The sequence below is a fragment of the Xenopus laevis genome, chromosome 5L (genome assembly GCF_017654675.1).
Source record: "Xenopus laevis strain J_2021 chromosome 5L, Xenopus_laevis_v10.1, whole genome shotgun sequence".
In the NCBI taxonomy this organism is placed as follows: Eukaryota; Metazoa; Chordata; class Amphibia; order Anura; family Pipidae; genus Xenopus; species Xenopus laevis.
The window spans coordinates 159,859,090-159,884,909 of NC_054379.1; the positions used below are offsets into that span (position 1 = coordinate 159,859,090).

The window sequence follows — 25,820 nt, forward strand, 5'->3', positions numbered from 1 at the left end:
GGTCATGGTGAAATATAATGAGAAGTGGAGAAACAATAGCTGTCTCAAAGTAGTTCCATCCTGAAGTGGTGGCTCCTTCTCAAATCTCAAAATCAGGCACAATGCGCCTGCACACCAATATTACAGATAGAAAAAAAAAATGTTTTGGTTCAAGAATAAAATTTTAAATAGTAGAGTGAATTATTTGCATTGTAAACAGTGTAATCTAGAAATAAAAAGTAAATACAACATGGTGGGAGTGAATAATGGTAAGGCTACACAAGGAGATTCGGGGAGATTTTGTCGCCTGGCGACTAATCGCCTCGTCTTTTGAGCGACTATCTCCCCGAACTGCCTCAACGTTTTTCCCCATAGGCTAGAATGAAATTCTCCTGCGCTAATGCACACGCACGATGAGTTTTCCAAGGCGATTAGTCGCCAGGCGACAAAATCTCCCTGAATCTCCTTGTGTGGACTAGCCCTAAAGAAACAAGCACTTAAATGCGGATGCAAGCCAGAGAACGCTGCATCACACCAGGCAATGTACCAGTGGCCTATCGGGAATAGCAAGTAAAGGAAAGCTCTAATCCAAGGGGTGCCAAATGTTAGGGCACCTCCCAAGAATTGTATTGACTTTACCTGATACCCTGGGCTGGTGCTCCTGCTTGCAGAAAAATGCACCGGCCCGGGGTATCAGGTAAGTCAATACAAACCTTGGGGTGGAGGGGGATGAATAACATTTGGCACCCCCTTGGATTGGAGCTTTCCTACTTTTTTTAATTTTAGAGATGTGTAATACAATGGGCAATACCTTAATCTTACAATTGCAAGCGAACAATCCTCTTCCTTCTTTCTTCGTGCGGGAGCACATGTGCAGTTGACTGCTTTTTCGCTCTACTAAGCATGAGTCTGCCGCTTGATTTTGAAGAAAGAAGGAAGAGGAATGCTCGCTTGCAATTTCCCCAGAGCAGGTATCAGGTAATCATTCCAATTCTTGGGGGTGCCCTGACATTTTGCACCCACTATGTATTGGAGCTTTCTGTCTCCTTTAAAGGAACAGTAACATAAAAAAATTAAAGTGTTTTAAAATAATAAAAATATAATGCAGTGTTGCCCTGCACTGTTGTGTTTTGCTTCAGAACACTATTATAGTTTATATAAACAAGCTGCTGTGTAGCCATGGGGACAGCCATTCAAGCACAGAATACACAGTAGATAACAGATAAGTACTACTATAGTTTATATAAAAAAGCTACTGTGTAGCCATGGGTGCAGCCATTCAAGCACAGAATACACAGCAGATAACAGATAAGTACTACTATAGTTTATATAAACAAGCTGCTGTGTAGCCATGGGGGCAGCCATTCAAGTACAGGATACACAGTAGATAACAGATAAGTACTACTATAGTTTATATAAACAAGCTGCTGTGTAGCCATGGGAGCAGCCATTCAAGCACAGGATACACAGTAGATAACAGATAAGTACTTATCTGTTATCTACTGTGTATCCTGTGCTTGAATGGCTGCCCCCATGGCTACACAGTAGCTTTTTTATATAAACTATAGTTGTACTTATCTGTTATCTACTGTGTATCCTGTGCTTGAATGGCTGCCCCCATGGCTACACAGTAGCTTTTTTATATAAACTATAGTTGTACTTATCTGTTATCTACTGTGTATCCTGTGCTTGAATGGCTGCCCCCATGGCTACACAGTAGCTTTTTTATATAAACTATAGTTGTACTTATCTGTTATCTACTGTGTATCCTGTGCTTGAATGGCTGCCCCCATGGCTACACAGTAGCTTTTTTATATAAACTATAGTTGTACTTATCTGTTATCTACTGTGTATCCTGTGCTTGAATGGCTGCCCCCATGGCTACACAGTAGCTTTTTTATATAAACTATAGTTGTACGTATCTTATCTACTGTGTATCCTGTGCTTGAATGGCTGCCCCCATGGCTACACAACAGCTTGTTTATATAAACTATAGTAGTACTTATCTGTTATCTACTGTGTATCCTGTGCTTGAATGGCTGCCCCCATGGCTACACAGCAGCTTGTTTATATATACTATAGTAGTACTTGTCTGTTATCTACTGTGTATCCTGTGCTTGAATGGCTGCCCCCATGGCTACACAGCAGCTTGTTTATATAAACTATAGTAGTGCTTATCTGTTATCTACTGTGTATCCTGTGCTTGAATGGCTGCCCCCATGGCTACACAGCAGCTTGTTTATATAAACTATAGTAGTACTTATCTGTTATCTACTGTGTATCCTGTGCTTGAATGGCTGCCCCCATGACTACACAGCAGCTTGTTTATATAAACTATAGTAGTGTTTCTGAATCATACACACCAGTTTTACCAGTGCAGGGCAACACTGCATTATACTTTTATTACTTAAAAACTATTTCATTTTTTGATGTTACTGTTCCTTTAATGGGACTGCACTAGGCAAATCCATTAGGGAAAAGGACCTTGGAGTCCTTGTAGATGATAAACTTGTCTGTAGCAAGTAATGCCAGTCAGCAGCATCAAGGGCAAATAAGGTCTTGAGCTGTATTAAAAGGGGCAGAGATTCACGGGAGGAGGGGGTCATTCTTCCACTGTATAGAGCACTTGTAAGGCCCCATCTAGAATATGCCGTACAGTTTTGGTCTCCATCACTCAAACAGGACATTATTGTATTAGAGAGGGTACAGAGAAGGGCAACTAAGCTGGTAAAGGGGAAATCTTAGCTATGAGGAAAGACTGGCCAAATTGATGATGTTGACGCTGGAGAAGAGGCGCTCAGGGCCGGAACTAGGGGTAGGCAGAAGAGGCACGTGCCTAGGGAGCAAGGGTACCTCTTCTGACACCTTCCCCAAATTCGGACCGTTCTTTCCAGAGCTGTGGCAGCAGTTCATATGGGATACGATTATGTAACTCTTACGCACATGTGCTCCCTCCACGCATGCGCACTCAAGCTTCTTCGCTGCATGTGCTCTACCGCTCATGTGCACTCTCGTGTCCTCTGCGATTGCGCTCTTCTGCACATGTTCCAACGGTGGGGGGCGACATAGTCTAGCCCACTTGGCCCGGCACTGGAGGCGCTTAAGGGGTGATATGATAACTATGTATAAATATATAAGGGGATCATATAATAATCTCTCTAATGCTTTATTTACCAGTAGGTCTTTCCAGCTGACACAAGGTCACCCATTCCGATTAGAAGAAAAGAGGTTCCAGCTAAATATTGGGAAGGGGTTTGTTACAGCGAGAGCTGTGAAGCTGTGGAATTGTCTCCCTGAATCAGGGGTACAGGCTGATACATTAGATAGGTATAAGAAGGGGTTGGATGGTGTTTAGCAAGTGAGGGAATACAGGGATATGGGAGATAGCTCATAGTACAAGTTGATCCAGGGACTGGTCCTATTACATTTTGGAGTCAGGAAGGAATTTTTTCCCCCTCTGAGGCAAATTGGAGAGGCTTCAGGTGGGTTTTTTGCCTTCCTCTGGATCAATTGACAGTTAGGCAGGTTTTATATAGACATAAAAGGTTGAACTTCATAGAGGTCTTTTTTCAACCTAACTTACTATGTAACACTAAAATGGAGATTGAGAAGATTAAGATTGAGGAGGTGCACTCAGAGCCATATTTCCCAACTGCCAGCTTCATTCCTTGATAGCCAGCATTTGCCATAGAAACATATAGCTAGCAAACCTGCCCAGAGACATCAGCCTTAGACTTCGATTAATGTTATGTATGCAAAACCTTCCCCACCATTATATTTATTGTTACCTATGTGCTGCTTTAACTAGTTTGGCACATTTATCACATTATGATAACAGCAGCCTGTCTCAGACCATTAGCAAAAAAAAAAAAAAGCTTTAGGAAAATTTGTCGATTTGAAATATGGAAAGAGCATTACTGCCATCTGCTGGTAAACTGGGCAGTGAAGTCATTTGTTTAATTGAGTCAACTGTTAGTATGATGTAGAGAGGGATATTCTGAGACAATTTGCAATTGGTTTTCATGTTTTATTATTTGTGGTATTTGAGTTATTTAGCTTTTTATTCAGCAGCTCTCCAGTTTGCAATTTTAGCAATCTGGTTGTTGGGGTCTAAATGACCCTAGCAACCATGGACTGATTTGAATAAGAGACTGGAATATGAATAGGAGAGGCCCGAACAGAAAGATGAGTAATAAAAAGTAGTAATAACAATATATGTGTAGCCTTACAGAGCATTTTTGTACAGTTAATTAAAAGGCGAACCACCCCTCGTCTATTGATCCTATATTGAGAATATGGAGTAATTAAAGGGATAGTGTAACCACTTTGTTGTCTGTTTTAATTTAAACAGGTATTTGCACAAACATATTTGTGGTCACTACTTCCACAGCAAAGTTGGTTGATGAGGTTGTCAAACGACAAGATCTTTGCCTGATTTGCCATTTAAAATGCTGAGCCAAATTGTGCTGATCAAAATGTTTGACCACAGATTATGATACTTTAAAGGACCAGTAACATCAATTTCTTTTTAAAGGAGTCATACAGGAAAAATGAAAAAAAAACTTAATTTTGTAGGCAAGTATAAATAATATATGGTGTTGCTTTTACATGGTGCTAAAACTAAATATTGTCTTTTAAAATAGCCCCTTTATTGGAGCTCCTTATAAATGTTTTCTAGTCCCAGTCCATGCTTCAAATGAGGGGTGGGCGTGTCCTAACAGTCCCTACCAGAAGTACAGTAGGAGGGGGACAGCCAATCACAGCCCTGCAGTCACACAAGCACAGACAGGCTTCAGTTCCCTATCAGGTCCTGCTAGCTGCTGATTGGTTCCTGTCCTACAGTGCAGTGAGCTGAGAGCACAGCCTGGGAATTCAGGGAGCAGGAAGTGGAAGAGAAGGGAGGGATTATTAGGGTTTTTGCAGAAATATTCAATGAATCAGCCTGAAACACTACTTTTTTAAGGACAATTCTTCTATATCTAAATGAGTATAACGCACTGGTACATTCTTATTTTTAACACAAAATGTCTCCTTTAAAAAAATTCGTTAGTATACAACGAAAAAAAAAAAAACCACAAGGACAAATTAAACTTTGAAATCACTAAGTCTTTATTAAGAAATAACTTATCGAAACTCCACTTGCGCTCCTCTTCAGAAAAGGCGATCCATCGTGCGGCGCTCAATTTCTCCTCCTTGCTTTCCTTATAGGAGATAGCCAGGGAGGAGAAATCGAGCGACACGCGATGGATCGTCGCCCTCTCTGAAGAGGAGCGCAAGTGGAATTTTTTAATAATGACTTAGCGGTTTCAAAGTTTAATTTGTCTTTCTGGTTTTTTTTTACCGTTGTATACCAACAAATTTTTTTTAAAGAAAATTTGATGTTACTGGTCTAGATATCTAACAGATCTTCAGTCAGATATTGGTTGACTAGGCCAAAACCAGAGCACTGGTGAGTGACCTGACAAGGTTGACTAGGCTGCTATGTGCGGTCAGTTTAAGTGGTTAAAACGCTGAATAAACCTACTCAATCTTCCAGGCACACTTACCTCTAGTCTCTTCTCAAGTGATTCAATCCTGTCCTTTTTGCTGGCCAGGTTGGCCCGTGTGTAGCGGCCTTGTCCAGGAAGGTACAACACCTGACTATAACACTCCTCCCACACCTGGTTGTACGAGTCAATCGAGAGGTCCCCGTGGCCCATACCTTGCTTCACCACTTCCATCTCTTGTTGCAGGACTTCCTCTGCCTATCACAGTGCAACATAATAAAGGGCATTTAGATACGCAGCTCATCAGTCTCAAATTGAAGCCAATACTTGAATCAAGAGCTCATATGTTTTGTAACCCTCTTGTTAAATAATCTCTTATTGCAAATACTGTTTCCAACACTATGGGGGTTATTTAAATCTGAATTTTTGCAGCTTTTCACTAGAAAACTCAAATTTTTTGAGGAAAAAAAAGAATTTTCCAAGATTTATTATACCCCAATGCTGCAAAAAGCCGGAATCCAAAAATCCACCATCTTAGACCTGTTGAGGTCCTGAATAAGTCAAAAGGAGAGGCACCTATCTCAAATTTGATGTTTTGGTGGTCTGCACTGGGTTTAGATCGAAAATACGATTTTTTCTGGATTTTCAGCAAAAACTCGAAAGAGTAAAGGGATTCTGGGAAAAAAAGCCCGAAAAATTTGAGCAATTCGGGGAAAAAGCTCAAAAAATTTGAGGGTTTCAGGAAAAAGTCAGAAGAATTTGAGCAATTTTAGGAAAAAAGCCAGAAAATTTTGAGCGATTCTGTAAAAAAGCCAGAAAAATGTGAGAAATTATGGAAAAAAGCAATTGTGCAAAAGAAGCCAGAAAATTTCAAGCAATTCGGGAAAAAGCCCAAAAAAATGGGAGCATTCCAGGAAAAAGCCTAAAAAATTCCAGTGATTTTGTAAAAAGCCCGAAAAATTAGAGTGATTCGGTTATGTTCGATTTTATCGAGTTTTTCCACAATCCGATTAATTTGAGTTTTTTTATTAATAAATAATCTGAAAACGGGCATGGGCGTTTGGTCGTGGTTTTTTTAAATTAAAATATGAGATAAATTCAAATTTTTGTAAATAAACCCTGTACTGTTCCTGCACTGGAGTTTAAAGGGCAAGTAACAGAAAATAAAACAAAGGCTTCAGAAACCAAAGCTGACAGAAGCAGAATTGCAACAGAATCCTGGACTTCAGCATTAAATGAACTGAAGAAAAACTGAATGAAAAGAAGTGGCATCTCTAATGTCATGGATGCAGGTATATTATGAGAATATGAAAGGTACCTGCTTGAGTTCCTCCTTACTATACTTTACATATGGCATGTGTTCCAGAAAGGCAATGCTTTCCGCGTTGGCAGCTGCTGAGCCAGGCACCTTCCCTCTCTTCCCTCCTACATTATCCGCGTAAGGATGGTGGAGGGTATCGTAATGCAGCATCACAATCATTTCCTTTTTGATCATCTCTTCACTTTTCTGCAAATCTGTAAGTGGAGGCTCTACATTTACAGGCCTCAGAATAGTTTCATTCACCTAAAATAAAGACACAATTGATTTTAGGATCCGCTGGTGAGCTCCTGGCAGATTGGTTGTGCCTAATACTATACATGGAATTTAAAGGAGAACTAAAGCCTAACTGAAGAAGTAGCTAGAAATGTTGTACATTATGTTTTGTGCTTCTGTCCAAGCCCAAGGCAACCACAGCCAAAGATGCCCCAGTAGCTCCCCATCTTCTTTTCTGCTGATTCACTGCACATGCTCTGTGCTGCTGTCACTTACTGAGCTTAGGGACCCACTCACAATATGCAGTACACATAGAATAGAAATGTCACAATATAAGGCTGATTAGTAATTAATACACATAATTACTACATGGCAGCACAGAAACCAGTGCAATTAGCATCAGAATTTAATAATCAGCAAACCTGTAGCATCAGCTTATATTAAAGACCAACCTCATTTTCTGCTGGATAATTAGTGACGAGCCCTAAGCTTAGCTTCTCAACAGCCAATCAGAGCCCACTGAGCATGTGAGTGTCACAGACACTTTCCAAGATGGTGACCCCCTGTGACAAGTTTGAAGTCCTGGATCATTGCTGCTATTGACAAGCTCAAACTTTAGCCTTGTGCAATAATTTCAATATATAAAACATGGCATTTTTATCCCTATTCATTTTTAGGGTTTAGTTCTCCTTTAAAGTAGAACTTTAGCAGGGTTGCACACATTTGGGGGCAGATTTATTAAGGGTCAGATTGAAAATTCGAATTTTTTATGGTCAAAACTGTCAAATTTGAATTGTGAATAATTCAAACTTGATTCAAGTTTTAATTCGAATTTCAAGATTTATCATAGTCTGGCCCTTTAAGAACCTGAATTTGACTGTTCATCACCTAAAACCTGCTGAGTTCATGTATAAGTCAATGGGAGAGGTCAAGGGACCAATTTGGATGTTAAAAGCCTAACATTATAGTTTTTTTATGAGAAAAAAATTTGGTCGAATTTGATTCAAGTTGGTCAAATTTCTGCGAGTTTAAGATATTGGATCCTGTTTATTAAATACCCAACTGTATTTCGAGTATATTCAAATTGAATAAGGTTTAAAAAAAAAACTCACATGAATTGGAGTTTCGATCTTTAATAAATGTGCCGCCAGGCGTAAGGCTTGGCAAAGGTCTAGTCACATGGCAACCAATCAGTAGTTGGCATTAAAAAAGCAAACACCTGATTGGTACAGTTGACTGGAGCTAGGAAAACGTTATCCCTTCTACTACAGCACCCTTACAAGCCAATGCTAGGATAGCAAGAATCTTTAACGCTATTGGATGCAGTAACTCACCTCTGATGGTCGGGGTAAAGCCTTTTGCACTGCTTTGTGTCTGTTTTTGAGCTCCTTTGCTCGCTGCGCTTCTCTCATCGCCTGAAAAATGTACAGAAAATGTCAAATTAATATGGGATTTACTCAATACATAAACAGAGCAGAGACAGATCGATCAGTTTATTAGTGCTGGAGCTAAAGGAGGCTGTTACTTATTCTTGCCCTTTATAGGATACAGGCATTAGACAGAATGATTATAACAACTGAAGATTTTTAACAAGAGATGTTTACATAAGGTATCCAAGTACAGTGGATGATCCTTCACACCCCTTTTAGGGCACAGACACAGTCAGATTCGGGGAGATTAGTCGCCCAGCGACAAATCTCCTCTTCTTCTGGCGACTAATCACCCCGAACTGCCTTCCTGCCGGCTAGAATGAAAACTGCCGGCGGGATGGCACTTCGGGAGCACTTCGTTTTCTGAAGTTTCAACTTCGTGCGACTTTGGAAAACGTAGCTCATTTCCCCAAATCTGACAGTTTGTCTCTGCCCTCAGGGCAGTGGCACACGAGGCTACTGGGGGAAATTAGTCGCCCAGCAACAAATCGGCTCTTCTTCGGGCAACTAATCTCCCCTAAATGCCTTCCTGCCGGCTAGAATGTAAATCGCGGGCAGGATGGCACTCGGAACTACTCATTTTCCTTTCTGAAGCAATCCAAGTGCCATTCCGCCTGCGATTTACGTTCTAGCCGGCGGGAAGGCATTTAGGGGTGATTAGTCGCCCAAAGAAGAGCTGATTTTTCGAAGGCGACTAATCTCCCGCAGTAGCCTCGTGTGCCAATGCCCTAAGGGCAGATGCACACCGTCAGATTTGGGGAAATTAGCTTAGTTTTCTGAAGTCGCCTGAAGTTTCAACTTTGGGCGACTTCGTAAAACTAAGTGCTCTGAGTGCCATCCCACCGGCAATTTTCATTCTAGCCGGCGGGAGGCAGAGCGACTAATCTCCCCGAATCTGCCTGTGCGTCTCTGCCCTCATAGGTTATTGTATGCAGAAGAGATGACAATAAATAGGATTATTATATGAATATGATTATGACCCGTCTGAAAAGCCACATCACAGTTTTGGTCTCCATCACTCAAACAGGACATTATTGAATTAGAGAGGGTACAGAGAAGGGCAACTAAGCTGGTAAAGGGAAAATCTTAGCTATGAGGAAAGACTGGCCAAATTGGGGATGTTCACGCTGGAGAAGAGGCGCTTAATGGGTGATATGATTATGTATAAACATATAAGGGGATCATATAATAATCTCTCTAATGATTTATTTACCAGTAGGACTTTCCAGCTGACACAAGGTCACCCATTCCCATTAGAAGAAAAGAAGTTCTGTCTAAATATTGGGAAGGGGTTTGTTACAGTGAGAGCTGTGAAGCTGTGGAATTGTCTCCCTGAATCAGTGGTACAGGCTGATACATTAGATAGGTATAAGAAGGGGTTGGATGGTGTTTAGCAAGTGAAGGAATACAGGGATATGGGAGATAGCTCATAGTACAAGTTGATCCAGGGACTGGTCCCATTGCATTTTGGAGTCAGGAAGGAATTTTTCCCCCTCTGAGGCAAATTGGAGAGGCTTCAGATGGGTTTTTTTTGCCTTCCTCTGGATCAACTGGAGATAGGTAGTTAATAAAAAAAAAAAAGTTGAACTCGATGGACGTGTCTTTTTTCAACCTTACTTACTACGTATCACACTTGTCATGTATGTGCAATGGGTCTAAAGTGTCCCCCTGCAGAATCAATATCTATTTGGACTTTTTTTTACATAGGCAGAATGGGCAGGAATTGTGTAGCAAGGTTACCCAGCATGCATCATGTTTATGTTCACATTTCTACGACTTTGGTACAACGGAAAACGCATAAAAGAGACAAAAACGTCAAACCTGCTTTCTGGCCTCTATGTCGGCAGCATCTTCTACAATGGAATCGTCCTGATCTCGATCCTCCAGCTCCCGCTCTGCGTTTTCCGGCAGTACGATCTCAAAGTCATTTTTCGGGGCCGGAAGATTGAGCAAACCAAGGCGCAGGTGCTCCCGAGATTCCCTTTCCTGTTATTAAACAAAGGCAGCAAAGTTAGTGGTAACCTACTGGCATTTGGTAATATGTCTGTACTGATCCTTTCCAGAACTACATTATCCCTTAAGAATAGAATACAGGCATGGGACCCGTTATCCAGAATGCTCCGGACATGAGGTTTTCCAGATAAGGGTTTTTTTCCCCCCTTAATTTGGATCTCCATACTTATGGTCTACTATGTAAACAAGGGGATTATTTATTGAAGGTCAACATGTGAAATCTCGAAAAATGTAATTTATTTTTTCACTAGAAAACTTTAGAGAAAAAAAAACTTATTTTGAGATGTATTATACCCCGATGCTACAAAAAGTCCAAATCCAAAAATTTGCAATCTCAGACCTGTCGAGGTCCTGTATAAGTCAATGGGAGGCGCACCAATCTCAATTTGAAGGTATCGTGGTCTGCACTGGGTTTACTGCGAAAATTCGATTTTCAGGGTTTTTCCAAAAAAAAAAAAAAATCAAGCAATTCGGGGAAAGAGCTCGAAAAATTTAGTTTGATTTGAGTTTTCGCTCGATTTTATCAAGTTTTTCCATGATCCAATTTTTTAAATTAATAAATAAGCTAAGATTGAACAATTCTGGAAAAAAGCCAGAAACATTTAAGCAATTGGGGGAAAAAAGCTCCAAAAAATGTGAGCATTTCGGGAAAAAGCCCAAAAAATTTAAGCGATTCTGGAAAAAGCCAGAGTGATTCGGTTATTCGTTTTTTTCCGCCATCCGATTAGAGAGTTTTTTTCTTAATAAATAAGTTAAAATCGTGCATGGGAGTTTCGTTGTGTTTTTTTTTTAATATATGAGAAAATTAGAGTTTTAGTAAATAACCCCTTGTATTGTTCTTGCACTGGCGTTTAAAGGGCAAGTAACAGAAAATAAAACAAAGGCTACAGAAACCAAAGCTGACAGAAGCAGCACTGCAACAGAATCCTGGACTTCTGCATCAAATACACATTAAGAAAAAACAAATAAAAGGAAGGGTTACGCTCGATATTGTCAAGTTTGTCCATGATCCAATTAAATTGAGTTTATACATTTTTTAATTAATAAATAAGCTAAAATTGGGCATGGGAGATTGGTTTACTTTTTTTACTTTTTATATTAATATAATGAGATAAGTTTGGATTTTAGTAAATTATCCTTTAAAGGGATACTGTCATTGGAAAACTTTTTTCTTCTGCACTGAAATCAGAGCAAACTGAATTTTTATATCTAATTTGGAAATCTGACATGGGGCCAGACAGTTTCCCAGGTGCCCCCAGTCATGTGACTTGTGATCTGATAAACTTCAGTCACTCTTTACTGCTGCGCTGCAACTTGAGTGATATCACACCCTCCCTTCCCCCCAAGCAGCCCATTATCAGAACAATGGGAAGGTAACCAGATACCAGCTGCCTGGTAGATCTAACGCTCAATAGTAAAATCCAGGTCCCACTGAGACACATTCAGTTACATTGAGTAGGAGAAACAACAGCCTGCCAGAAAGCAGTTCCACCCTAAAGTGCTTGCTCTTTCTAAAGGCACATGACAAGGCAAAATGACCTGAGATGCACCTACACACCAATATTACAACTAAATACACTTGCTGGTTCAGGAATGAAATTTTATATTGTAGAGTGAATTATTACTGTATTAGTGTAAATTAGTAATAAAAACAACACCAAAAAAACCATGACAGAGTTGGGATAACGTACAAGAAACTTAATTTTTTTAAATTATTTGATAACTGTCCCATAATTCAGAACTCCCTGGATAATGGGTTTCTAGATAACAGATCCCATAACCGTGTCATCAAAGACTAATAGTACAGCTCCAGACATTGCAAATGGTGTATCGAATAGCTATTTAATGCAGGTTCCATTCCCTCTTCACCCTCTATACAAGGTAATGTGCTGGGCAGTTTACAGCCATGTTTCAGGGAATACAAATAATCAACACAACACTGATTTCTCTGTCCCTATACAAGTCCACAGGTGATATAATAGATGCCTGTGAAAAAAAAAACTGGCTTCTTTCTCACCATCTGTTTTATGTAAAATGGGTCGTTATAATCCACTGTCCCATCCTCAGGATTAATATTCAGCTTGTCTCGCAGAGGAGTCCTTCCAGGGGTAGCCCCAATAACTGGTTTGGGAGTCATGCCACCCCGAGGGGTTATTCCTTCGGAGCTCTGGGACGGAGTTCTTTACAAAACAAAGAAAAGGTTATTAGAGCATCAAACCTTTTTCTAATTATAAACCGTAAGAGCCACACGACTTGCATTGTGTAAAGGTGGCCATACACTGAGAGATCCAACCACCTTGAGGTGGGCAATATCGGACTGATCCGATTGTGGGCCCTAGGGCCAAACGATCGGATCATAACAAAGGGCAAACGGGCAGTCGGACCGCATCAATAAACAGATGCGGCCACGATCCAGATATCGATCGGGGAAGCCCGTCGGAGGGCCCCACACATGGGCCAATAAGCTGCCAACTCGGTCTGTCAGCAGCTTTTATCGACCTGTGTATGGCCACCTTAAAGGGATGCTGTCATGGGAAAACATGTTTTTTTCAAAACGCATCAGTTAATAGTGGTACTCCAGCAGAATTCTGCACTGAAATCCATTTCTCAAAAGAGCAAACAGATTTTTTTTATATTCAATCTTGAAATCTGACATGGGGCTAGACATATTGTCAATTTCCCAGCTGCCCCATGTCATGTGACTTGTGCCTGCACTTTAGGAGAGAAATGCTTTCTGGCAGGCTGCTGTTTTTCCTTCTCAATGTAACTGAATGTGTCTCAGTGGGACATGGGTTTTTACTATTGAGTGCTGTTCTTAGATCTACCAGGCAGCTGTTATCTTGTGTTAGGGAGCTGCTATCTGGTTACCTTCCCATTGTTCTTTTGTTTGGCTGCTGGGAGGGAAAAGGGAGGGGGTGATATCACTCCAACTTGCAGTACAGCAGTAAAGAGTGATTGAAGTTTATCAGAGCACAAGTCACATGACTTGGGGCAGCTGGGAAATTGACAAAATGTCTAGCCCCATGTCTGATTTCAAAATTGAATATAAAAAAAACTGTTTGCTCTTTTGAGAAATGGATTTCAGTACAGAATTCTGCTGGATCAGCACTATTAACTGATTCATTTTGAAAAAACATGTTTTCCCATGACAGTATCCCTTTAAGGACTTGTCAGCAAAATAATTGGTTACAATAAGTTGCCAGTATATTTAGTAACCAAACAGGATGAAACATACAGATGTGGTGGCCTGAGGCCTATGTCACATAAGATGACTTGCAGTTGCTAATTTGTTTTTGGCTAGAAGTAGGTTTATTTGTTTCCTTTGGGCTCTAGCAGAACACAATAAAACCCCTTCCAGCCACTTAATAATATCCACGTGTGATCCATTCCTATGGAGACACCTTATGGGTGTCAATTTAAAGCAGGGGTGTCCATCCTGCCGCCCAGGATGGATATGAATGTGGCCCAGCTTGAAACGCTCCGTTCCTGAGGAAACATAATATAATAATAAGTCTATTTAATATCCAGGTGTCCCATATTCCGGTGTATAGCTCCATCTGGTTATGCAATTGGTATTGTAGTTCTTTTCTGTGTATTTTCTTTACTTTTACAAATCAAAAGTGTTTGTGTATTTCACGTGTGGCCCCAGACAATTTTTCTAAGCTTAGCTTCTCAACAGCCAATCAGAGCCCACTGAGCATGTGAGTGTCACAGACACTTTCCAAGATGGTGACCCCCTGTGACAAGTTTGAAGTCCTGGATCATTGCTGCTATTGACAAGCTGAAACTTTAGCCTCGTGCAATAAGTTCATTATATAAAATATGGTATTTTTTAGCCATACTGGACCATTACAAGACTGCTACAGTAAGTACATAAAACACAGCATTTCAAGCAATAATCTTTTTAGGCTTCAGTGCTCCTTTAAACACAAGGCCTCAAAATATTGTTTATTGAGCTTAAATATATTGTCAATTTAACAAAGAAAAAAAACAAAAAAACGATTTAAATAAAAACACAGAAATCCTGTTCAAAATCTGCTCTAATCTAATTAATTTCTAATCTGGTGACTAAAATGAAAATCCCACAGAGATAAGGATGGACGACTTGCTTGTGCTGGACTCAAAGGGTCACAATTTTAATAGGTTTGCGTCTACAGCTTCCTTTTCCCATGGCCTTTTTTGTTCCGATCCCTAAGGTCCCTGCACTAAATTAGATAATGTTTTGCATTCCAGGACCCTGGGGCTATTTGGACTTTTGCTGCCATGCATGCATTGTTGGAACTGGAATACAAGGGCAGGAGGGATGGGAGACTTGGAAAGGAAATGGCAGACACTGAATTAAAGGGTAAGTAAACCTTTAAAATAAGTGAATGCAAAATTGAATAGGGTGCTATTCTAAGCTATTTTGTCATTTACATTCATTATTTATTTTCTGTTTAGGCCAAGATATTAAGGAATACAGGTGCTGTTAATATGAATGAATTGTGTTACCAGTTTCCAGTCTGACCACCAAGTAGTCAAGGAAGTTGTCAGGAGAAAGAAAGAGGCTGCTCTGATGTTCTTCTGCTTAGGAAAGATTTGAGAAAGGTTTCTAATTGTTTTCCTAAGCAGTAAAACATCAGAGCAGCCTCTTTCTTTCTCCTGACAACTTCCTGGACTACTTGGTGGTCAGACTGGTGGGAAACTGACCAGCAGGTGGCGCTGTTGTACCAACATTTTTTCATATATGTATCCCTTAAAGGAGAACTAAAGCCTAAAAATGATTATGGCTAAAAATGTCATTTTATATAGTGAACTTATTGCACGAGGCTAAAGTTTGAGCTTGTCAATAGCAGCAATGATCCAGGACTTCAAACTTGTCACAGGGGGTCACCATCTTGGAAAGTGTCTGTGACACTCACATGCTCAGTGGGCTCTGATTGGCTGTTGAGAAGCTAAGCTTAGGGCTCGTCACTAATTATCCAGCAGAAAATGAGCTTCCCTGGCTGTAATATAAGCTGATGCTACAGGTTTGCTGATTATTAAATTCTGATGCTAATTGCACTGGTTTCTGTGCTGCCATGTAGTAATTATCTGTATTAATTACTAATCAGCCTTATATTGTGACATTTCTATTCTATGTGTACTGTATATTGTGAGTGGGTCCCTAAGCTCAGTAAGTGACAGCAGCACAGAGCATGTGCAGTGAATCAGCAGAAAAGAAGATGGGGAGCTACTGGGGCATCATTGGAGACACAGATCTTTACTGCTAAAGGGCTGTGGTTGCCTTGGGCGGGTACAGAAGTCGAAAACACAATGTACAACATTTCTACCTACTTCTTTAGTTAGGCTTTAGTTCTCCTTTAATAGAGGAGAGCCCATACTTTACTAATGTGGAGTCTACTTTTAGTGATGTTGTCCCATTATGATCCATGCATCACACGAATGTATTGTTAGCATTCTTTTCCTTGGACAATATTCCAGGTATGGGATCAATTATCCAGAAACCCGTTATCCAGAAAGCTCAGAATTACAGAATTGCCGTCTCCCATAGACTTCATATTATCCAAATAGTACACATTTTTAAAAACAATTTCTTTATTCTCTGCAATAATAAAACAGTCTTTTGTACTTGATCGCAACTAAGATATAATTAATCCTTATTGGAGGCAAAACCAGCCTATTGGGTTTATTTAATGTTTATATGATTTTCTAGTAGACTTAAGGTATGAAGATGTAAATTACAATCCGTTATCCGTAAAACCCCAGGCCCCGAGCATTCTGGATAACAGGTGCCATACCTGTATTTATTTTTGAGGAAATGTATTTCTATATTTAACAAACAATTATTTCTCATGTGACCTTAACATAATAAATATCTGAATAAAAACCATGAAACAGGAGGGCGATTTAGTCAAGCTGTTTGTTGACAGTCTGTTTGTTGACAGAGATCTACTGATCACCAGCTAAAGATCTATTGGTATATCCCGATCTACCTTTTGGGGGACCCCTGTCTTTATTTATATTAATATGAATAATGAATGTAAAAATGACAGAAGTGCTTCGTTAGAATAGCACCCTCGTCAATTTTACATTCACTTATTTTAAAGGTTTACTTATCCTTTAACAGCTAGTGGCTGAATGGGAATAACGACTGTTTCACTAGGAACATTCCAGACGTGAGAATAAAAATATATAAAAACGGAAGTATTCAATAATAGAATTGAGGTGCTCCTCATACCTGAATGGTGTGGACAGCACAGTGTTGGGTGTCTGTACCACTTGTCTCTGTGGTGTAACTCCTGAAAAATCACTTTCATGAAGAGGAGTGTTCAGCCCTCCCTTTAATGGCGTATCCACGTTGGTGAGGGCCATCAAATTCTGCGCTTCCTGTTAAAGACACAAACATAGCAGGTCTGTACAGAGAAAGAAGCTGCTCGGACGAGTAGTGAAGGATCTTCAATGATTACTCAGCAGGTCCAGTTGTTTAACAATTACTTCTACTAGACATACCATGACCTGGATGAGCGAAAAGCTTCATACAGCGAAAGGTACTTTAACACACCATGGGGCAGATTTATCAAAGGTCGAATTGAGAAAACTTCTAAATTCAAATTCAAAAAGACCAACCGAAATTAAGTCTAAGTTTTTTTTTTTGGTGAAATAGGTCATCTTTTCATCATATAGGTCCGTATCCGGCTGAATTTGAATCGTCTGAAAAGCGCATTCGATCGAATTCGATTCAAAGTTTTTCCACCAAAAAAAAAAAACACTTAGATTTTTCAAAGTCCACCAATTGACTCCACATGGGTTCTAGGAGGTCCCCATAGGCTAAAATAGCAATTTGTCAGGTTTTAGATGGTATTGATGCTATATTTTTTTAATTCGAAAATTCCCCTCGACCATTGATAAATCTGCCCCCCTATTTAATTGCAACTAGTGATGGGTGAATAAATTCTGCTGGCGCAAATTCACGGGTCACCAGCATAAAAAACTTTTGGATACGCGTCCGAATAGGCGATCGTGTCAAAATTGATGTTAGGATGCCCATTGACATTGAATTTTGTCAATTTTCGAGTTTCATTACTTTTTCAAAGGAAATTCACACATTTTTCAGCGAAGTGAAACGGGGAGAAATTCGCCCATCACTAATTGCAACTCTGAGGGCCATAATTACCAAGGGTTGAATGTCGAATTGAAAAAACGAAGTTCGAATTCAAAAAGACCAAATGAAATTAAGTCAAAGTTTTTTTTAGATGGCGAATGGTCGAAGTTGAATTGTTAAAGAGACAGTACATGATAAATTTCGAAATTCAAATTTTCTAATTTTTTTTCAAATTCAATTCCCTAGTCGAGGTACACAAAAAATAGCTCGAAATGCAATTTTTTTTAATTTGAAAATTCACCTAGACCTTTGATAAATCTGCCCCCAAATAAACGTGCAATATAGGTCAATACAAAAACACATCAGTTAATAGTGCTGCTCCAGCAGAATTCTGCACTGAAATCCATTTCTCAAAAGAGCAAACAGATTTTTTTATATTTAATTTTGAAATCTGACATGGGGCTAGACATATTGTCAGTTCCCAGCTGCCTCCAGTCATGGGACTTGCGCACTGATAAACTTCAGTCACTCTTTACTGCAAGTTGGAGTGATATCACCCCCCTCCACCCCAGTAGCCAAACAAAAGAACAATGGGAAGGTAACCAGATAGCAGCTCCCTAACACAAGATAACAGCTGCCTGGTAGATCTATGAACAGCACTCAATAGTAAAATCCAGGTCCCACTGAGACACATTCAGTTACATTGAGTAGGAGAAACAACAGCCTGTCAGAAAGCAGTTTCATCATAAAGTGCTGGCTCTTTCTGAAAGCACATGACCGGGCAAAATGACTCGAGATGCACCTACACACCAATATTACAAATGAAAAATACACTTGGATACACAGGAAATTTTATATTGTAGAGTGAATTATTTGCAGTGTAAACTTTAATTTAGAAAATAAGAACTACATCATAAAAATCATGACAGAATGCCTTTAAAGGGCAACTAACATCTAAAATAGAATAAGGCTAGAAATATATTGTATTGTATTGTATATTAAACATAAACATGAACTTACTGCACCACAAGCCTAATCAAACAAATGATTTATGCTTTCAAAGTTGGCCGCAGGGGGTCACCATCTTGTAACTTTGTTATACATCTTTGCAAGACTAAGACTGTGCACATGCTCAGTGTGGTCTGGGCTGCTTAGGGATCATCATAAATTGTCAAAACAGCACAAGGCAAATAATATCTGCCAGAAGCCGATACAGCAAGACTGATTAATAATCAGAATATACAGATTTCACTGGGTCTGCGGATACAAATCTACACAGTTATTACAGGGAAACAAACACAGCTGCTTGAGTTCTGGGAAGGTGGGGGCTCCCCCCTGTCGTTAGTATGATCGTTTCCCTGCACAGCAGTTAGGGACCGTCTGAACTACAGCTGTCAGAGCAAGTAAAACAAAGGGTGAATTTCACTGCATACAGTCAGTTTTCTCTGACTTTCTCCGATATATACTTTTTTTAATTAAAGTATATTGGAGATAGGTTTTCCATTAAACGTAAAAATGGGATTTTCTTTTTTTGCCTTTATATCCCCTTTAATAAACATTACATGGCTTCACTGTGGAATCACCCATGTACCTGCAGTATGCGGTCTTGCGCTGCTGGAGTCTTGGGAGTCCTGAGGGCTACGCTATTATTGGCGACATTGTATTCTGACAGTAACGTGCTGGACGCAGAATTGGTTATACCCGACTCCTCTGCCGTCTGCCGAGCGATTTCACTGGCTTGTCCAATCTTTACCACTTCTTCCAGTTCAGCATCTGAAATCTAAACGCAGAAGGGAAATTGTTAAACCTGCTTAATGCCTTGATTCCAAACAAGGGTGGAGAAGCCACACACCTCACAAACCCAGAAAACTTATCCTGGTGCCCAATGATGGAGGAATCACCCCCCTCACATACACGGTATGAAGAAATGCACCGGCACGTAGGAATTGCGATAAAAGGGCAAGCCCTTGCAATTTTATTATTGCAGTAGTGCAACGTTTCTGGGACACGCCCCACTGCATTAATAAAATTGCAAGGGCTTGCCCTGCTATCACAATTCCTGTGTGCCGGTGCATTTCTACATACCATGTTCCTTGATTCACATTTTTATTATTTCAGGCTCAACACGGGTTACAGAGGAAGCTTTGTTTTCAAGTTGAACAGATTTCATTTAATTTTCTGCTGAAAATACAAAATCAGAAAAATTTCTGTTTTCCTTCCCTTCCCTCCTTTTAAAATAGTTAGTGCTTTTCCCACTTCTGCATTGGCACCAATTATTTCCCAAGAATCACCTGCTCACGGGAAAGAATACACCCCAGGAAACAAGTACAGGTATGGGACCTGTAATCCAGAGTGCCCGGGACATGGGGCTTTCCGGATAATGGATCTTTTCGTAATTTGTATATTCATAATTTAATTGTACTAAAAAATAATTTAAACATTAAATAAACCCAATAGGCTGGTTTTGCCTCCAATAAGAATTAATTACTAGTAGGGATGCACCGAATCCACTATTTTGGATTCGGCCGAACCCCCGAATCCTTCACGAAAGATTCGGCCGTATACCGAAGCGAATCTATTAGGAATTAGGATTCGGATTGGCTGGGCAGAAGGATTCGGCCGAATCCGAATCCTGCTGAAAAACGTCGAATCCTGGCCGAATCCCGAACTGAATCCTGGATTCGATGCACTGAATCCAGGATTCGATACGGGATTCTGCCAGGATTCGGCCTTTTTCAGCAGGATTCGGATTGGGCGGAATCCTTCTACCCGGCTGAACGGAATCCTAATTTGCATATGCAAATTAGAGGCAGGGAAGGAAATTGCGTGACTTTTTGTCACAAAACATGCAAGTAAAAAATGTTTTCCCCTTCTCACCTCTAATTTGCATATGCAAATTAGGATTCGGTTCGGTATTCGGCCGAATCTTTCACGAAGGATTCAGGGGTTTGGTTGAATCCAAAATACTGGATCCGGTGCATCCCTATTAATTATATCTTAGTTGGGATCAAGTACAAGCTACTGTTTTATTAGTACAGAGAAAAGGGAAATCATTTTTAAAAATGTTCATTATTTGGATAAAATGAAGTCTATGGGAGACATTTTCGTAATTCAGAGCTTTCTGGATAACAGATCCCTTACCTGTACTTCCAAATGTAGCTCTATTTCCATTGTATTAACAAAAACAAAGAATTATGTCACTAATGCATATGGAACAGTTTACGGAGTCTTTGTTTGATCAGGAGTTATTGCACACAAAATAAAAAATGTATAATTTATTTTCCTTTAAAACAGCAATAAAATAGGTATTGCCAAATACTCAGCCTTCTTATGCCAACCTTGATTTTAATTCCCTGCAATATAAATTTTAAAATGAAAACATCAACTAAAGCTAGCTATACATGTTAAAGGGGTGGTTCACTTTAAGTATGTTGTGCAAAGGCAAGGTCTAAGCCACTTTTCAATTGGTCTTCATTATTTTTTTTATTTTTTTTAATTATTTGCCTTCTATTGACTCTTTCCAGCTTTCAAATGGGATGGGGTGGTCACTGACCCAAACTACAATAAACAAATGCTACACATTTATTGATATTGCTGCTTCTTAATACTCTTCAATTCAGTCCCTCTCCTATTAATATTCCAGTCTCTTTTTCAAATCATTGCATGGTTGCTAGGGTCATTTGGATCATAGCAACCAGATGGCTGATAATGCAAACTGGAGAGCTACTGAATAAAAAGCTAAATAACAAAAAAAAAAACCACAAATAATAAAAAATGAAAACCAATTGCAAATTGTCTCATAATAGAGCTCTCTACATCATACTAACAGTTAATTTAAAGGTAAACAACCCTTTTAATGACTGGCTATTAATCTGGCCCCAGAACAACAATGAGATCATAATTACTACCTATGCAAAACCATTGGTACAGGACTGCATCAATAAGCACAGCACTGAATAGACTTGGTTTGGAGCAGCTGAATTGTAGCTAATATTTTCCAATGTATGGCCAATTAAAACCTTACACTGCTAAGACAGTACTGAACTATAATCCGTTACAAAGATACTATATACAGGTATGGCATCCGTTATCTGGAAACCTGTTATCCAGAAAGCTCTGAATTATGGGAAGGCCACCTCCAATTGACTCCATTCTATACAAATAATACAAATTTGTAATAATGATTACATTTTTCTCTGTAATAATAAAACAGTAGCTTGTACTTGATCCCAACTAAGATATAATTAATCCTTATTGGAGGCAAAATCAGCCTATTGGGTTTATTTAGTGATTTTCTGGTAGACAAAGTATGAAGATCCAAATTATGGAAAGAACAGTTATCCGGAAAACCCCAGGGCCCATACATTCTGGATAACAGGTCCCATACCTGTATAAGAACATATAAGCTTTCTGATCAATAACGCAGGGCTTGAGTTGGATAAGTGATGGCCGTAGGCAATGTAGAAGGCCCCAAACTGGAGGGGAAAATTTACAAACTATATTACACTAAACTAGGGATGCATCGAATTCGGGATTCGGCCTTTTTCAGCAGGATTCGGCCGAATCATTCTGCCCGGCCGAACCAAATCCTAATTTGCATATGCAAATTAGGGGCGGGAGGGTAATCACGTGACTTTGTCACAAAACAAGGAAATAAAATGTTTCCCCCCTTCCCACCACTAATTTGCATATGCAAATTTGGATTCAGATTCGGTTCGGTATTCGGCCGAATCTTTCACGAAGGATTCGGGGGTTCAGCTGAATCCAAAATAGTGGATTCGGTGCATCCCTACACTAAACAAACCTTTTCCCCCACAGACATACATGATTAAACAAACTAAGAGGAAACCAAGACAGCGCACCCTGATTAGTAGGAACCATTTCCCAACTGCCCCTTATGCTGGCATTCATTCAACCACTCCCCCAGCTATCATCATGATGGATTCATGGCAAGACCAATTACAGGTATGGGACCTGTAATCCAGAATGCTCGGGACCTGGGGTTTTCCGGATAACGGATCTTTCCGTAATTTGGGTCTTCAAGCCTTAAGTCTACTAGAAATTCATTTAAACATTAAATAAACCCAATAGGCTGGTCTTGCTTCCAATAGCAATTAATTATATCTTAGTTGGGATCAAGTACAAGCTACTGTTTTATTATTACACAGAAAAAGGAAATCATTTTTAAAAATTTGGATTATTTGGATAAAATGGAGTCTATGGGAGACAGCCATTCCGTAATTCTGAGCTTTCTGGATATCAGGTTTCCAGATAAGGGATCCTATACCTGTACCAAGTAACTTGAGATTAATTCCATCTACAATATGCAGCTTGTTTTAAACAAAGCCCCCCCTCCCCCATTTAATTGGGCTGTGGTTTTCAATATATCACAGCTACTTGGCACCATGCTTTGCCATATAGTACAAACCTGAGGAGAAGGGAGAACCAATTTACTTCTCTTCTTAGTAAGTTGCGAGGCTCCCCCAGTTGTCTGAAGAATGGCAGACGGCAAATCAGATTCCTTTTTCCTTTTAATGTTCTGTTTGTCTTTCTTCCGGTCCTTTGCTTCTTTTTCTCTGATTGATGAAGACAGAAATAATGGGAATGAGAATTGAGAGTTCAAAGGTTCATTTTGCAGGTTTGCTGAACATTATATGTTTAGAAATAACGTTTTGTGCAGCGTCTCAAAGGCCTGAACAAAAAGAGCAGTAATAAAAATGAACAGCATTGTAGCCGCAGTAGTAGTAGTAGCAGCAGCAGTAGTATATCCTACAATGGAGTATCATCTTCTCCCCTACCTCTTTCTGTTGGAGTTCCTCAAGGCTCTGTCCTGAGACCATTACTATTCTCCCTCTATACTTCCTCCCTCGGCAAATTAATCAACTCGTACGGTTTCCACTACCACCTCTATGCTGACCATACTCAGATCTATCTCTCATCTCCTGATCTCAACCCAGAACTCCTAACTCGCGTCTCCTCCTGCCTGTCCGCTATCTCTACCTGGATGTCGCAACGCTACCTTAAATTAAACCTCTCTAAAACTGAAATGGTTCTCTTTCCTCCAACAAACACCAGTAGCATCCCCGAAGTATCCATCATAGTTAACAATTCCACTATCACCCCCTCTCCCCAGGCCCAGTGCCTTGGGGTTATCCTAGATTCTGCCCTGTCATTCACTCCTCATATCCAGTCACTTATTAAATCATGTCATTCCACCTAAGGAACATATCCAAAATATGATCATTTATCACCCAAGATGCTGCCAAAATTCTTATTCACTCTCTCATCATATCGCGTCTAGACTACTGTAACTCTCTTTTAATTGGCCTCCCCCTCCAGAGACTGTCACCTCTCCAGTCCATAATGAACACTGCTGCGTGGCTCATACACCTCAGCAACCGCTCCTCCTCTGCCTCGCCATTCTGTCAATCCCTGCACTGGCTCCCGCTACCTTTCAGAATCAAATTCAAATTAATGACACTGACTTTCAAAGCACTTCATAACTCTGCCCCACCCTACATCTCTGAACTCATCTCTATATACTCACCCACTCGCTTACTACGCTCCTCTACTGACCTACTACTCAACTCTTCTCTCATTACCTCCTCACATGCTCACATTCAAGACTTTGCAAGGGCTGCACCCCTCCTCTGGAACGCTCTCCCACGGTCTGTCCAAAAATGGAACTAGAGGGGGCGGGCCCTGGCGCAGGACGCGCAGCCGGGCCCCCCTCCGTACACCCAGAACTGGCCGGGAAACATGCCCGCTCGCACCCCCTGCTCCCCCGGTTGTTCCGCCCCTGGGTCTGTCCGACTTTCTCCGAACCTTTCTGCTTTCCAGAAATCTCTTAAAACGCACTTCTTTCGAGAAGCCTACCCTCACTCTGCTTAACTACCAAACGCAACACCACATACAGTACCACATTTCTCACCCACTTAATTCGATCTTGCCCACTCCCACACCTTGTGTATTACTCCCTTCCCTTTAGACTGTATGCCTATGCATAGGGCCTTCCTCACCTTTTGTACCTGTATTGATTGTGATGTATGTAACTCCATTTGTTCTATGTATATAATTCATGTGACTTAGTTGTATAATCACATTTACTTTACAGTGCTACACAATATGTTGGCACTATATAAATACATGTTAATAATAATAATAATAATAATAATAATAGTAGCACTGGTGATCAGTAACCGAGGGCAAGAAAACAAATGATTGCTTTCCGTATTCAACCGGCAGCTGATTGGTTGCTGCCCATTGTTTATAAATGAGCCCCACTGGGGCTTATTTGCACTTGGGAAGGAAACCTTAGCAACTAATCAGTGATAAGCTTTTTTTCAGCCAGCTGCACATTGAACAGTGAAAGCGGATTGCTTGCCCTGGGTTACTAATCAGGTGCAAATTTACCCAGTGTTTATAAATCACCACCACTGCTACTACTATTGCTGCTACTACTACCACTACCCCTACTACTACTTCCACTACTGGAACTGCACATTTAGGGTTTATTTATCAAAGGTTAAGTTGTGATTTCTACGTTAAATTAGAGTATTCAAGGGTATCTTTTATCTTAAAGTGATACTGACGCTAAAAAATTTATTTTCAAAATATTAATCTACATTAAAAGTTACCTATAGGTCATGTTGTTCATTTTTGCTAATAGTTCTGCTTTTGTAAGTAATTGTCACTTGAAGTTCCTAAACCCGACTTTTGCCAACCTGATTGTCCCTTTTTAACCTGTCAGAGTTTCTAATGGTAACGGACTCTTGCTACACAAATATGGCAGCCCCCTCATAGAGGAACAGGGTAGTAAGAAAGGTCATGTAAAAGCATCAGGCAAATGCTTTCATGGCAAAATTATAAATAGCATTCAAAGACAATGTTATGATACATAATAAAAAAGGTTATTTGCTGATGTCTATCTCTTTAAGTTTACTTTCAGCAATTTCGATGTGGGAGGTGGTGCAATTTGGCTCCCAGGAGACAAACTCACCAACTGGACATGGCTACATAGGGATCTTTTTAATCCATGTATGATGTTTCATCTACACAGTAAAGAGATACGGACACCAGAAATTAAACCTTTTTTTACATCTACCATAAAATGCACTTGGCATGCGACTTATAATTTTGCCATTAAAGGGATACTGTCATGGGAAAAATTTTGCACTGAAATCAGTTTCTCAAAAGAGCAAACAGATTTTTTTATATTCAGTTTTGAAATCTGACATGGGGCTAGACATATTGTCAATTTCCCAGCTGCCCCAAGTCATGTGACTTGTGCTCTG

At 40.0% G+C, this 25,820-nt stretch overlaps 1 protein-coding gene across 1 annotated transcript in view; it reads right to left on the reverse strand.

The window, feature by feature from the left end:
• cdc5l.L (cell division cycle 5 like L homeolog) overlaps window positions 1-25,820 on the reverse strand; it is a 55,066-nt gene that overhangs the window by 8,299 nt on the left and 20,947 nt on the right. The window contains 8 exon segments of the mRNA NM_001137573.1: window positions 5,526-5,723; window positions 6,784-7,029; window positions 8,334-8,414; window positions 10,251-10,415; window positions 12,460-12,622; window positions 16,663-16,811; window positions 19,118-19,306; window positions 22,955-23,102. Coding sequence (NP_001131045.1) covers window positions 5,526-5,723; window positions 6,784-7,029; window positions 8,334-8,414; window positions 10,251-10,415; window positions 12,460-12,622; window positions 16,663-16,811; window positions 19,118-19,306; window positions 22,955-23,102 — 1,339 coding nt within the window.